The following is a 15837-nucleotide window of genomic DNA, read 5'->3' as shown; positions in this document are numbered from 1 at the left end:
GGTGATCCAACATTTTATTGTTATTTTATGATTTTTTTTCAATTGAATATAATGCAAATTGACAACGTAACTATTACGGATAATTTCCACACAGGATGTTACATTAGCCCTATTTTCTTGACCTAGCGGAAGAAGATTGTTGTCATTTCAGGAGTTGCAGGACTCCACTTCGAAATGTTTTGGAGCGAAGTTGAGATGACTGAAATTGAAAAAAATTGACGAGATTTTTGTGAGAACTTTCCAATTAATTTGACTTTCATTTACTGACTACATAGGAACTTCATAGCCACAATGGATAGCAACATACGTCTGTTGCTTGCCTCGGTTCAACAGTACGGAGGTAAGAAAGTCTGTCGCTGTATGGTCAGCTCGAGTTATTCCATGGCGGTATCCCTCAATTTAATCCCCCAACATGATACCATCGATTCAATATAGTATTATGAAAATATTATCACACATGCTTTTGTATTTAAATTAGCACATGTTGTATTTTTGTATTTTTCATATGCAGTTATAGTATAATGTTATTCTATGTCTCGTGGGGGGGGGGGGGCTGGAAGGAGGGGGCTGCATTTTCTGCATTATATTCCACTTTATATTTCAGAATTATTACATGCTGCATTTATAAATTTATAAATTTTTAATTTTTGGTAGAATTTTCTTACATTTTGTGAGACAATTTGCCTCCTATAAGTAAAAAATGCAGGCCAAAAATATAAACCATGATGGTCTCATGTATAGTGTACGTCTGATGAGAACACTGAGTGATGAACATTTATTGAGGTCACAACGTGAACACACACATTGGAATCTCAATTTTATAAACAAATAGTGGAACTTCCACACAATTCTTAGTATATATTAATTTAAGCACATAATAATTATTAAGTTACAAGAAATACTCACATGCTACAACAAATTTATGGATGAGCCACAGTCAAAATGCGCACAAATTACATGTAGATCATGAATAGATTGGTGTGCAATATAACTCAATTTTGTCATGAATAAGTCTTCAGCTATTGTCTTCAGCTATTTTCTCAAAAACAACCGAATTCATTCATAATGGGAATTACGATATGATACTTTTTAGTCACTTATTTATATGCAAATTAGCTTCATCTGACAAATTTTGGGAGCACACTGATTTCATAATCTGTTTATTGATGTAAACAAATAGTACAATTCTCAGAGTGAAAATATTTGCAAATATGGGATAATATTTCATGTGCAAAGTGGAAATAACATATCTAACTGTAGATTTGCTAATACAAGTAGTATAGACCTAGAAAACATAACAAGCAACTGACAACAATTGATACAAGTACACTACAGAACATGGACAAATTAGTAAGAGAACTATGTCCTAATTGTTTTTTAATAATCAATCTTATTCTAGTTCTTCATGGGGAGAATTCAGCATTACATCAAGCATATGAACTGCTGAAGACAGTTGCAGACAGTAGACCAAATACAGATGGTCCTGAAGCATTCGGTCATGACTTGTATGTCCTGTGCGCTGAGATCGCATTCCAGGTATAGTGAACAACCATGGTCTGATAAAGTAAATGTATAAATGCTGATATCGTTTGTCTTTTGTAAACATCAAAATTGTTACAGAGTTGAAAGGTATTAGCATTTATAGCATAACTAGTGTTCTTTGATACAAACAGTGTGGCAGTATTGCCACAGTGCTTTGTTTTACTGCCACACATGCAGTCCTTTATTTTCACTATGTTCTTGCTGACTTTTTAAGTCAAATTGATAAATTGCCGAAAACTGTAGTGTTATCACTGTTGTTGCAATACCAGTTTTGTCAGTGTATAATTATGTGCATGGGTGTGTTAATCATTACAGTTTCTGTTTGGAATAATTATGCAAATTTTAAGCTAATGTATGTTAATTAGTAATTAAATTCTTTCTGAAGAGAGTACTTATAATGCATCTTTGCCAGTCAGATGCAGTATATACGGAAACTCCAGGAAGTCTGATTCCTTGTTTTATTGGTAATTGGCAATTGTAATCCACTAAATATATTTAATCACTCTGAGTCATTTTTTTTTTAATTTCCATCCAGAATGGTTACCCTGATATAACCAAGGATTGTCTACGTATGTACTTTATGAAGACACCGCCACCTAATCAGTTTTTGTGCCGTGCATATCTCTGTCAGTCGCAGCTACTTGCGCCATCCTCTGCTGAAAACCCGGTAAGAAAATGTGCAATGAATTATATTAACAAAAAAAATGATTGGTGAAAATCAAACCATACAAAATGTTATATGGTACAAAATGATGATGATGCATTTTTCTTTCACATCTTACATGTACTTTTGTTTTTTTACTTCTCATTTTTTTAAGCATGAACTATATTGCATGATATTTCCTGTGTACATATCATCACCAATCACCAGTAAGAGGGGTTGTGTACATGTGTATAATCCATGTGTGAATGCCAATATTTTATGCTTATTTTTCTCTTCAGAGCCAACTTGAAAAGGCAGTTGTCTATCTTCTGAAAGCTATCAGCTTTGCAAAGGAGAACACAAGGTATTGTACTGTATATAGTTTTATGTCCACTAACTTTACAGATGCAGTAAACAAATGTATATATTTAAACATTATCACTAGGAGAATGCAGTGTCTACAATTATTAATATAGTGATAAATGATTGTGGGCAAAACCCTACCCTAGTAACAGTATATTGCTTATTTATATAATGAAAAAATACCTAACAGTGATTTTTTTTTTTCATTTCCTGTTCAGGTATCACTTCCTCGTATACAATGCCTCTGTCTTGTACTGGCAGTTCTGTCGTCCATTTCTGAAACCTAATTACAGGCAATACCTGTCAATCAGCCTCCACCAAGTGGTGAAAGCCCTGGACGACATCGATGACAAAGACTATGAATGGCGGGCACAGTTGATGATAGCGTTAATTGAGTGTCATGTAGACGCCGGACGAATGAAAGAAGCAGCAGAAGTCAGCAAAGCGACTGCGGAATTCACCAAGTCGCATATTCCAGTTCTGTTTAAACAGGTTCTCAGATTACAGGTAGCTACCAGTGTCTCTGTCGATGTCGTAGGTAGTGTTACTGAAAGCAGTAAAACTGTAGTTATAGATAAGAAACCCGTGTGGAATAAGGTCAGTATAGGGAAAACCATTAGTGTAGCGTAAACTTGTAAGGTAAATTTTACTAACAATAACTTTCTATGTTGAGACTTATGATTTCAGTTTACTAAATTCTCAGGAGCAAACTACCGTGCATTTTCACTGCCTGGCAACCACAACCGATGAAAACAACAGTCGAAAAAACTGTACTTTGGTCTAGTTATTGAGACTCTTCTCAACACTGTAATAACAATACCCATACATGTGCAATATATATACAATTTTGTTGTTCTGGATTGCCTCATAACTTTAGCTGTTTTCACTCGCTCTTGACCGGTGTTCCACATAAAAATAAATGGTAGTGTGGTGCATGTCTAGCAACATAAAATGTTACGTGATGTAACTCCGCCCCCGAGAATAGAACCAGTCAAGCATAGCATGCTGTCTCTGTGATAATCACTACAGACTTAACCATATGCATATTTTAGCCTTTGGTATGCGACACTAGGTACATGTATATCATTTTAATTTGTAGAATATTAATAATAATAGTTTAAAAATCTATTTGGATTAGTATTTAATTTTATAATTACATGAATATGTGTTTAATTATTTTTATTTTTAATCAATATTGATCTGAAGTAGTTTCAAAGATGGCAGTCTTTTGACCCGTCGTTGTACCATATATCTAACAATATAACATAAATTTTATATTGATTTATAGATTTTTTAATGATAGATATTGTATCAGTTATAATATGTTTTTAAAGTATATAAATCATTAATACAGAATAATTAAATTATTTGCCTCACCTCAGTTTAGGATGAATTTAGTGTTTTTGACTTCTTACTTAGGTTTCAGTATCTGAAATAAAATATTGTGAATACACATGGTTTCGGAACCTGACTCGTGAAGTTGACATTATGCATCATCATTATTTGTGTTTTTTTAGGTTCGTTACCAACTAGTTGATCAGAATAAGATTGCCAAGGAACTCCGAAGTAATCCAGATCTCACTGCACTTCATAAAATTTTAAAAGTTAAAGTGTAAGTCACTGAACAGATTTCACGATTGCAGTACTGTAAAACTATGTATTAAAATCAGGAACCTGCCTAACCTGAGTTCATTACTATTCTAGTTACCGTTACTTGCACATCTTATTTTCTGTGTAGAATGTTGGATCAGCGAGATAGCAGTGTTGATGTACACAATGAACTGGAGAAAGTTCTGAAACATATCCTACGAGATGACTCTGGATCCCGGGCATCCAGCTCCATGTCTGCTCAGAGTGGTGGACGAAGAACTACCACTCCTAGTGCATCATCAATGCAACCTGTCAGTCAAGATGAGAAGTAAGTATTGTTAGTGACATACTCTGCTTATAGCTGGTGGGACTTTAAGGTTCATAACATAGCATGCAATCGATTTGATGCCTCTGGGTGCCCTGAGTTACTTCGCAGTTGAAATTTGTGGAAACCAAAAAACTTTACAGGAAAGTGACATAAGTAAACTGAAGAAGCAAATTGCCACATGTTGTATTGGTGCATTATTATGCACATGTATAAAATTTATTTAACACACAGCCTGTTATCACCATTTTCTCCCAGTGAATCTGGCATCTTTGTAGATGGTTCCAGCAGACGGTGCGTTAAAAATACCGTTGCATTTCATATTGTACAGAATTCACTCATCATAAAATATGGTACTCTAACATCTATTTACTAAGTGATTTTGTTGTCCATCTTTTCCTACCACCGAGGCATTTAAGTTGTGATGTCATATTAACAATCAAACAAATGCAAAGCAGTTTCAAGGCATGCCAGGTCCCCAAGGCATCATATCGATTGAGCCCAGCCTGAGTTTGTTACCTACCTAAATGTTGGTGATCAATGCCATTAATGTACAATATCTAGAGGATGCCTTGATAATTCATGACAACATGTTACCTGTGAAGAATGTCTGTGATGGTGATTTGTTCTGCTACTAATTATGTGATACTATCACACAAACAAGTTTGCCACAAAAGACAGCACCCATATTCAAATAACTTTCTTCTCTTTGTTATTAAGCATTTGATAAAACTACTTCATATGGCGTGGTGGTAACTCATGCTGCAATTATTGTATGTTCATACATACTAATACATCATACCAATGCATACATTATCTTAGTTTACACAGCATATTGATTTGGAAGGTTGTAATGTAGTGTGTAATAAGGAATGTACATAACATATGATGTGACAGATTAACTTTACATGTATACAGAATAATAATGCATGTACTGATAGCAAGAATGAGAACTAATTATACTTTTCTACAGCAAGTTTATTGTATTCACTTTGCATTGATGGGTGGTAGTTGATTGTTACAGTTGTGTGTATTCATTACAAGTCTTATATTGCACTTTATACTGTAATTCGTGTAGTAGTGTGTAATAAGGAATGTACATAACATATGATGTGACAGATTAACTTTACATGTATACAGAATAATAATGCATGTACTGATAGCAAGAATGAGAACTAATTATACTTTTCTACAGCAAGTTTATTGTATTCACTTTGCATTGATGGGTGGTAGTTGATTGTTACAGTTGTGTGTATTCATTACAAGTCTTATACTGCACTTTATACTGTAATCTGTGCCTGTTGGTCAGTGTGTTATGTATGCACAATTTGAATGCATGTTGGTTGCAAAGACCATCGCCCTTTAACTCTGTTTAAGATTCATAAAAAGTTACTTATTTGTTTTTTATAAGACACCTATGAAATACACGTTCATTGCTGTCCTGACTTTTCATCATAGCCTCACTTAAAGTGTATTCATTGCGTCATTTATTCAATCAATAGTGGGAGAATAGGGTTGTAATATTTGCTTGATGGTCTCACTATCTACACCTCACTTGATTATCATTCATATCACAAATAAAACAATATAATATCAAATAAACTATACCTGTATAAATAAACAATAATTGCATACAGCAATTTGATATTTAAAATGTGTAAGGGACGACGTCAAAAGATCGATGTCGGATAAAAAACTTATTTGCTTTAGTTTGGGGGTGGGGGGTTTTGACCTCAAAAAGTTTCCATCCTACAAAAACGATTTTGATTTTCAATGAAGTCAAAAAAACTAAAGGAATTAAGTTTTTTATCTGACATCGATCTTTTGACGTCGTCCCTAAGGGATATTAAGGGATGAATTAGTGGGTGAACATTGAGTAAACCATTGCTGGTACTGAATTCTTACAATTGTTCAAGTGAACATAGTTGATTAATAGCTTAACACACTGTAATATACTACATGTAACTTGTCGTTTTTAGAAAATGACAAGTTGGATGAGATTATGTTTATTGCATTGTAGATGATATATTTGTGTAACACCATCAGACTCCGCTGTATGAATAACATAAATCACTAAAGTCCTAAAATATTTTTTTATTATCAGTGTGTAATATCACTAAAATATTACATTGTTTCATTCTGCTTTTTCAGTTGAGGGGAGTTAAAATATTCATAATTCATAAATTTATTTTTGTCACTAATCACTATATGTTATTATTATTTGTGTGTTTTTTCCTTCTAATGCATGTCTCTCCATTCATATGTCTTTATGCATGTTTTATATCTTTGCATGGTGTGTGTCCTCATGGCTTTCTCTTTGCATGTGTACTTTATATCATAATCAGCGAGAGACGTCCATCAGTTGGTAGTGTGGCATCAGAGGGCTCTCAAAGTCCCCAATCACCCCGGAGTGAGGTATCAGTAGAGCCTCGCAGCCCCCCTCCGTCGGTTCAAAGTGAGACATCGAGCTTAACCGAGTTCTGCTCAACCCCACTACCTGAAACCTCAGTGTAAGTTATGGAGATTGTTTCAGTTATCCTCTTGTGGAAGGCACTGTTTAGAACTTGACAATTATTTTGGCATTAGTTTCTATAATATTAAACTGAGCACATAATTTATTTCTAGTTACGCTACAAATTGCCTTCCACTTGATATCTCCGCACTGTAACCCCATTAACTGCTGAATACGTCTGCCAATAAACTCACTCACTTCACCAACCACTTTGTACACATCATGTATGTAGTATATTTATTTCTCTTTTATTTTATATTTTATCTTTCTGTATACTTTTAATTTTCCTCACTCTGTCAATTAAGGATTAAACGAGATAGTTCCAGCTCTCGAAGTCGTAAAACGCCTGGTGACTGCATTACCAGTGGTGAAATGTGAGTCCACTAAAAGTAAAACACAGTGTTAATATTAACATTCGCACATAGTGCTGTGTGTGTGTGTGTGTATGTTGCACACAGAGGTCATGCAAGCTCTTATACTTATTGATGTCACGTAGATATTTGTAAAAAATGCATAAATGTGACAATTTTCACATATAATTGTTCTTACACATAAAATAATTACTTTACAGCTAGCCAACAGATAAGATTAAGCCTGCTTATAATTGGATGTATATACAGTAAAACCTCTGTTTCACTGCAAGTAATTTTTATGAATTTGATATGATTTAAGTGACTCTCTGCAATGAAATATATTCACTACAAAATTGTGTGATTTCCTCTGAATTCACAAAAATTCCATCGCGAAATTAAAAGGTTAAAACAATATTTCAAGTAAAATGAATGCATTGGATACTAGTAGCTTTATAAACATTCACCCTAGGTATATCTCACATAAGGTAACTGTTGATTCTGAAATGTAATCATGATGTCTATTAGGATTTAAACCAACATTCAGCCCACACTGTACCCATGCACAGGTTATAAAACGTTTTTCAGCATGTTTTATTGACATGTGTAATCCATGGAGGGAGATTTGACATTTGACGCAGCTACTACAAATCCTCTATATAATCTTATTATATACACCATGTGTACCCTGCAAATTTCTTCATATCATTCTCATATAAAGATGTAAGATCATTTGGGAAAACAAAAAAGAAACCAGTGATTTAGATCTGTGACAATTTTCTTGCATGATTTCTGGGAACTGTACTTGGGTGAAATGGTTTAAGGTACTAAAACTGAATCAGCTTTACTTTTATTGAAGTCAATATTTTTTTTTATTGCTCACAGGTCCAGGTAAGTCTGACACAAAGGTGGTCAAATAACAATAACAAGTATTTTTAGAGTCACAATTTTCTGATTTGACTGAATATTTATTTTCTGATCACAAGATTTCATGCTGCAAAGCCCAAAATATTCATTCTAGTCTTACTTCTGCAATACATGTATACTGATAGGTGATAAATTCATGTATACTAGGCATTAATCTTTACTAACTGTTTTATGATATTTTTTATAAACATTGCAATAATCTATTTTATGTGTTTCAATATTTTAAGTGAAAATACTAACACAGAACTTACTGGGTCCACTGTGTAAGAATTCATTCTATAATTAAGTTGTATTGTCTGCAAACTTTTGTTTGAAGCTTTTGACATGTACCAGGGTATACTGTAAAAAATACAACAATTATGGTTTTCGCAAGATATCACCAATAGTGATTGAATTTTCAGTATCTTAGGGTGTCATCAAGTCACGAAATTGCACTCAGGGTTCACTGTTCGGTGATATTACATGTTGTGTGTATTGCAAAATAAATTTTCGATGTGAAGCATTTTTTGATAAGACTAGTCTGAGATGCACACCCTACCTTTTGAGTTGTTTCTGAATAGTCATTAGCGTACTCCCTTTTAAATTCGAATCACTATATTTTACTCATGATACACCAATGCATTATGGAATTTGTTGTAGTGAAGACAATGAATAACTAAGTCGATAAACGACTCAATGTGTCAGGTTTCAATCAGTATAACTTGTGAATGTTTTAACTCTCAGATTTTGTTTTTTGGCCAAGTTACTAAAAATTGGAATGGCTTTCAGCTAAGTTTTGCCGATAATACAACTTTAATGACAATTTATCATGATTTTAATTATTCATCACCCTAGATCCCTAGCACTCAAACTCCCATGATGCACTATGTTAATGCAAGTCTAGGGTACGTGGCACACTTCCAAACATAATAATGTTGATTCCCTTATTCACTCACTCACTCACTCACTCACTCACTCACTCACCACACATTGGTTTTATGAACTGTGACCAACACTGTTTGCTTTCAACAGAGTTAATAAATATTTAAATTCTTACTTCCTGTATGATTAATGTTCACACTTCATTAATGCTACATGCTACACCTGCCTTCTGTTGCTCACTGTGTTTTTTCTGAAAATTTATCAACAATAAAAATACTTCACAAACTTTCTAGCTAAGCTATTTACACATGTTAAATGCCTGCCACCACCATATTATAATTATCTATAATGTGTATACAGCTTCTACCTGAACTTGTGTCATTTTTTTGCCATTTTAACTTCTACATTTTCCTAGCTATATATACCAGTACTATGAAATAACTCTTAATACTTATATTTTTCTTATTACTTAAACTAGTAGAAGTGAAATTACTGAATCTGATGTGTAAGAAAATACCATGTCTACTCATAGTTTATATATATATGCACTGTTGTCTGGCACTCAATATCACCCCCTACCTTAGACCTGACTTCTTTAATCTTCCCACCATGCTCTTACAATAGTGGGTGTACGTTTGGGTCTAGGGTAACTAACCCCTTCACCAATGCTTGCAATCTCATTACTGTACAGTGCGCTGAGTGATTGATGAATATTTCTCCATCATGTCGTATAGCACTGTAACTCATAGGATTCTGATCCTTTGAGAACTGTCACAAACCAGCACACACACACTTCTCTATAAATACAGTTTATGACTATCATTATTCTTCACAATAAGTGCACACAATACCTGCTTACATGTACCTGTATGTACAGAAACCATCATTTTTTTGCTAACTAACTTTTCATTTTTTTTTCATTATTCCATCATTTATACACATACTAGACTGCCTAGGCTTATTTCAAATTGTTTAATTTGTATTCACTGCATCACATTATTATGAAATATGGGATTTATTTCCTCTTTTGGAAATGTCTTCCCTCCTGCAGTGTCAGCAATGCTGATTGCAAAGTAATTTGGATTTCCTTGTCTATTCTCCAGGCCTGTATTATTGTTGGAACTGGCACGGCTATGCAATGAATATGAACAACCAGATCTGACATCAGTTACCATTGAAAACATGAAACAGTGCACCTTCAAAGTAAGTAAAAACTGACCAGATTTTGATTGTTACAACTTGATATTCACCTCCATAATGCAGTATCAGGGACAGTGTTTGTTTTTTAGCTAAGTCTTAAAACTGCTTGTGTGGCTGCAGGTGATACAACAATTCTACAAGTCTTGATCTTTTCTCCAGTAAGAACACTTTTTTTTTTCCAATTTAGCATAATGTGGGCCTGGTATGAACATTTCAAAGGTGAAAGGTAGAAAAATGTTGTACAAACTATGACCCAGTTCTATGTCATTTTTAACATACTTTCTAGTACACATTTATTTACATGGCTGTATTTCTTTTTACTTCCAGGATACTGGTGTCATGTTGGAAATGGAGTTTTTAGAAGCTGAACTGACAGTGAAAAATCTTGGAGAAAAGCAGGAGTTTTATACCAAGTCTGCTTTTGATGTAAGTCAAACCATAGTATCTTAAAATCTTCAAGATTTTTACATTTTCTGAGTTCCATTCATAGTAAATTTCGCATTTGTTATCATCAAAACTGTTTCACTTTTTGAACCAATTTTGCTTTACCAGTATATTGGCTATCAGCATAGCCAAGCTCTATTCTCAGTTTGTAAAAAGAAGTTTTTCACTAGTTGAATTGTTTTTGCCAGCCAAACCTTGTTCACAGTTCAAACCAACTTGTTTGAGTTATGGTCATTTTGTTTCTTAAATTCATACAATCTGAAATTTCTCCAAAGCTGAGAATAATCACATTCAGTGGATAAGGTTGACCTGAATTGCTCTATGTAGCAGTAAAATTATAGCTTGGACCTCCCAAGAGATTTGAAACAACAACTTTCTGTAGATGAACTGTGTTGTGATTGATTGTATAATTAGAAAAACTCAAGGTAAATCTTAGCAGAAGTGGAAATAACGAAAATGATCTCTTAAATCTTCCAATATCTCTCCATTATTATAGGTAAGAATACAGGCACTGAAGAGACTGGAAGAAGCCGTACAGAATGCTGTAAGACATGGTGATCCTAACATCATACAGGCTGGTTGTGTTACACACTGGAATCTATGTCTACCATTACTGCAACCAAACCTTAGGCAGTATATACGCAAGACTTTAACTATTGTAGCTGAAGCATTGGAGAAAATTGATAGGTATGTTATCGGTGATTATCCTAGCCTAGGACTATGATAATCGTACTGACACCGTAGTTTGGTTTACTTCAGCAACATTTACGCTTATTTCAAGTTGGTTCATATCAATCAAACAAACAAACAAGTCAATATTGAACTGAAAAACAAAATATTTGATTTTCTGTTAACCCCAATTCTAACATAAGCTGCTGAACTCTGGGCTAGTAATATGAGAATGAATAGATAAGATAAAACTGAAATGTTTTCTGAAATTTTGCAGACGCATGTTTAATAAATGAAAACAACCAGACAAGCACATTGAATACAAAATGGAATTAGGCAGCTGACATTACTCTGTCATTCAATATTAAAGAAAACAAACTTGGTTATGTATTCCATGCAGTGAAGAAATTACAGAAAATACTTGTGGCTCTTCAACAAAATTGCAATGATATGCAAAATATAAATGACATGGAAACAACAACAAAAGTTTTTAGGCTTATGTATAAGAATAATACTACGAAGGAATGAAGATAACAATTAAAACTGAAAATTACATACAGTAATAAAGTTAGCTGAATACATTCAATTATTAACAAACAACACAGAAGAGATTTGTTTATGTGTAAAACTAAGGCTAAGCTCACATAATTTACATATAGAAATAGACAGACATTAAATTGCAAAAATTACAATTTTTTCAGGATTTCATGGTGTTTCAAATTCAAGATTTGGTAGATATTTTGAGGATGATTTTAGTAGGTATTGCCCCCACCAGCAGAATATTATGATGCAAAAATAACAGTTGACACTAAAACCCCCAAATCTCTATTGTATTACTACATGTATCACACAATATCATCTGTAATATCAAATAATCATTATTCCATTTCTAAAATGTCTTGTTAAGGATGTTTTAGTACTAAACCAGACAAAAATTGACAGATGATCTCCTTATATTCTGTAGTTTGTTGATTTTACTACGCTGTCAAATCCACATGGAGTTAGCAAAATGCGAAGAGGACGAAGAACAGATATCAGTTGCTATGGATCATTTGAAAAAGGTACAGAAACGAGACATTAAAGTCAAAAATTTCACACTCTGTTTAAGATTCTCTTATTAGGTCATTCAACATATCTAGTCTACTATTTTAACTTGACTAGGTACAGGGAAACAAAATGATAACACTGCTCACTCTAAGGTCACTGGAAAGAGGCAATATACTGTGTGCAGCAACTGCCGAACCCTCTTATGTGACATTATCAACAATTATCATAGTGACATAAAGTTGAAAACTTCTTCAACTGTCTTCACAGGCTATTTATTTAGATGATGGCGGGCAGTACAGAGAGAGGCTAGAAGTCGCTCTACACAGACTGAAACTAAGAGCGGAGTTGTATCAACAACCAGAAAACCCAATCGACCAAGCTGCTATGATTATTGAACAGGTAAATGTGTAATTTGTTACTGTGGGGACTATACCAGTCTCTTTCCTCTTTCCTTTCAAATCATAAAATTATATTTTTATATACTAGTACTGGTATGTAATGTAAATATAACTTGATAGAAATCCATAACAAGTGCTATGAATAATATTTCTCAGATATAGTACAGTAAAACCTGTCTATATATAAAACCAAACTTAAACAGTTTATATAGAGATTGAAATACAACTGTTACAGTTGCCACACACTCGTGTTCAAACTTTAACAAACGCTATTTTACACATGGTGTATACTTTGCATGGGACCTGTATAGATCATGGCACAGTGTGATTACACTGACGTTTTAAGCATGTTTATGGAAGAGAGGACTGGGAAAGGACAATTGGTGTTGACAGGTTTCTGTTTTAGATTTAGATGTATGTTTTACTGTAATTTTTTTTAACAGGCTCGTAAGAGTGCAGAATCTGGCACGATTCTCATGAAGAGAGCATTACTGATGAGAGCAGGACAAGCTTTATCTCCTGATGCTTTCCTACTTGTCCTGGATAGTGAAAGTGAAAGTTTTAAAGGTTGGTCACCATTTTCATTGGTAATAATATTTATTATACATTGACATTTGCTTTAAGATGCAGTCATAGTTCTATCGTCCTCACCTTTTGTTGCAGTTGTAAAAAGTTGACTGAGTGTTATTGTAAAATTGTAGCAAATATATTTTTATGTTAATCTTATTATCAAATTTGTAACAAAATTTTGAATAACTATTATTATAATTATTATAAAAATTCATTATAATAATTATTATTGTGCATATGTTCTGATTATAGAAGGAGCTGGTGGACGAGGGGTTCAAACCCAAATATCCAAACTTGGAGCGAAGGCTAAGCATTTCCAGAAAATGCTAAGTAAAACAGATGGTCACTTGATCAGACTTGGCAATGAAAATGACAGAGACAGGTAAAAAAAAAACATATTCAAATCTGAGAATACATCTGTATTGCATATAGTTTTGAGTCCACAGCTGGGGTAGAACATTAATTACATTTCTCTGTCTTTCGATTTCAGAGCTCGTCTGTGGGCTGACTTGGCAAAGACAGCTCGCAAACAGGAAGTATGGGATGTCTGTCGAGTAGCATCCCGATTTTGTTTACTTTATGATGATATCAGATGGAACATTCCCAAGGCTACCAGTACACCTAGAGTAGAAGTGTATGTAGGAAGTGTACCTTCTTATTAGTTTGCACTGTGTGATGTCCTATCTTAAAGTTATATTTGTTTTCTATTGCTTTGAAATGTATATTATAACTTGAACTGTTAGCTAAAAAGGCATCTATTTCCAAGGCCAAATTTGTTAAAATGGCTTTAGCATATAATGTTATGCTGTTGCCCTTGATTCCTTTGTGAAGTTCAAGTCCTGTAATAAACCAAGGAAGTGTATGAGAGTGTGATATCACTCATGACTATAAGCAGCATTTTATTAATTATAACTGAAAATACAGAAGATAAACATGTTGCCTCACCATATAGATTTTGATTTTTTAGTGCAAGTCAAGCCAGCAACTTGCAAGATGGGGAGACAGTTGCAACACCAGGACCTGGAAAGAAGAGAGAGCAACCAGCACAGCCACCGGTAGAACCAGTTGTGTCCCATTCAGACAGAGACCTTGTACGGTTATTGGCTGAAATACACTTCCTGAATTCTGAGGTACCTGTCTTGGATTATTGTTTTCTGCACTATACATTCAAGTTTCATGTAATACTTTTTACACAAATAGGACATTGCATGACAATTAGGCACTGATGGATTATAACAGCTGTTATAATTTTTCATCGTGAACTTCACCAAACTGAAAATTATCATTGACTGACTGCCCTTCTTTGCATTGAAGTTCATCACCAATAATAATATTCTCACCAAATAACCATAACATTAAATACTTGATATCCAGGCCCAGATTCATCTCCTGAGATCAGAAGGTATACAACTGAATGATAAACCCATTCCTCCAGTTGATAAGAGTAAACATCCTAAGGGTTATGTTGCTAAGAAACCAGAAGAGGATCCTGACTGGATTGTGTACTGGTGAGTAAAAGTATATTGATAAACTGCCTCAATTTTTCGTTTTTAGAATTATTTACTATTTATCTAGTTTGTTGTATTTAGCCGAATAATTATGTGCTGTATATTCCAGTATTTTTCTAACAAATAGTATACTGTATTTGGCAAGCTTAGAAGATATTTATGAGTGAATGTAGCAAGTTAAAGCCAGTGTTGAGCTGTTGTGGAGATATTTATTAAATCTAATTTGAGATGCCAGATTTTAAAATAATTGACTGTACTAGACACACCTAATACTATCTAAAACAACATATTACAGTAAAGATCACCAAACAAATACTGCCAAATTAAAACCCAGTGAATAATTAAGGTGTACAGTATCTTGTATACAAGATAACTAAAAAAACATTCAATGTGCCTCTACAGTGAATGGATTAAATCTCTGAGTGATAATACCACTAAGGGTTTCCTACGTGCTGCGGAGTTAGGTATTGAGTTGAATGAACCATGGATTGTATGCAGTGCTGCTGCTTACGTGTGGAATTACAACAACCACGTCCTAACGCAGAATAGACACAGAGAAATTATCAGTCCACTGGCTGCATTGCTGGATGCATTGAAAGTAGTGGGACATGCTGGGTAAGTTATTTAATAATCACAACTACCCCCCCCCCTCGATTATTAATAAGAATCGCACTTGTCTTTAAGTGACTTGTATTCCTTGACACGGTATACGGAAAAGATTGGTTGCGTAGCCACTAGTCCTCTTCCAAGAAAACTGCTTGTACATGTTTATATAAAACATACTCAAATCAATATCAGAGCTAAAACCAGTATTTAACTCCTATCTGGTGAAGTCAATGTAAAAGTACATGGACCTGACAGGATAAAGGTTAAAAGTATTGGATGATT

The 15837-nt window shown here is 34.0% G+C and overlaps 2 protein-coding genes across 2 annotated transcripts in view; both read left to right on the top strand.

Moving 5' to 3' along the window:
- The first annotated feature begins 188 nt into the window (after nt 1-188).
- On the top strand, nt 189-2257 carry LOC146737965 (cilia- and flagella-associated protein 46-like). Its single transcript, XM_085504638.1, has 3 exons — nt 189-340; nt 1400-1536; nt 2078-2257. Exons 1-3 carry the CDS (start codon nt 292-294, stop codon nt 2255-2257), a joined length of 366 nt encoding a protein of 121 aa, XP_085360764.1. The 5' UTR covers nt 189-291.
- A 232-nt stretch (nt 2258-2489) lies between these two features.
- The window catches only part of LOC100374785 (cilia- and flagella-associated protein 46-like), a 41075-nt gene continuing 27727 nt past the window's right edge, over nt 2490-15837 (top strand). Inside the window, exons 1-16 of the mRNA XM_078011929.2 lie at nt 2490-2549; nt 2767-3055; nt 4066-4160; nt 4287-4466; nt 7281-7349; nt 10217-10316; nt 10641-10739; nt 11254-11444; nt 12391-12487; nt 12741-12872; nt 13315-13438; nt 13694-13823; nt 13932-14075; nt 14409-14571; nt 14816-14949; nt 15352-15564. Coding sequence (XP_077868055.2) covers nt 2927-3055; nt 4066-4160; nt 4287-4466; nt 7281-7349; nt 10217-10316; nt 10641-10739; nt 11254-11444; nt 12391-12487; nt 12741-12872; nt 13315-13438; nt 13694-13823; nt 13932-14075; nt 14409-14571; nt 14816-14949; nt 15352-15564 — 2000 coding nt within the window. The 5' untranslated portion in view covers nt 2490-2549; nt 2767-2926. The remainder of the gene's footprint in view (nt 2550-2766; nt 3056-4065; nt 4161-4286; nt 4467-7280; nt 7350-10216; nt 10317-10640; nt 10740-11253; nt 11445-12390; nt 12488-12740; nt 12873-13314; nt 13439-13693; nt 13824-13931; nt 14076-14408; nt 14572-14815; nt 14950-15351; nt 15565-15837) is intronic.

This window comes from Saccoglossus kowalevskii, chromosome 10 (genome assembly GCF_978046115.1).
Source record: "Saccoglossus kowalevskii chromosome 10, keSacKowa6.1, whole genome shotgun sequence".
NCBI lineage: Eukaryota > Metazoa > Hemichordata > Enteropneusta > Harrimaniidae > Saccoglossus > Saccoglossus kowalevskii.
Note: the sequence above shows the minus strand (reverse complement) of the source record. Positions and strands in the feature narration are given on the sequence as shown.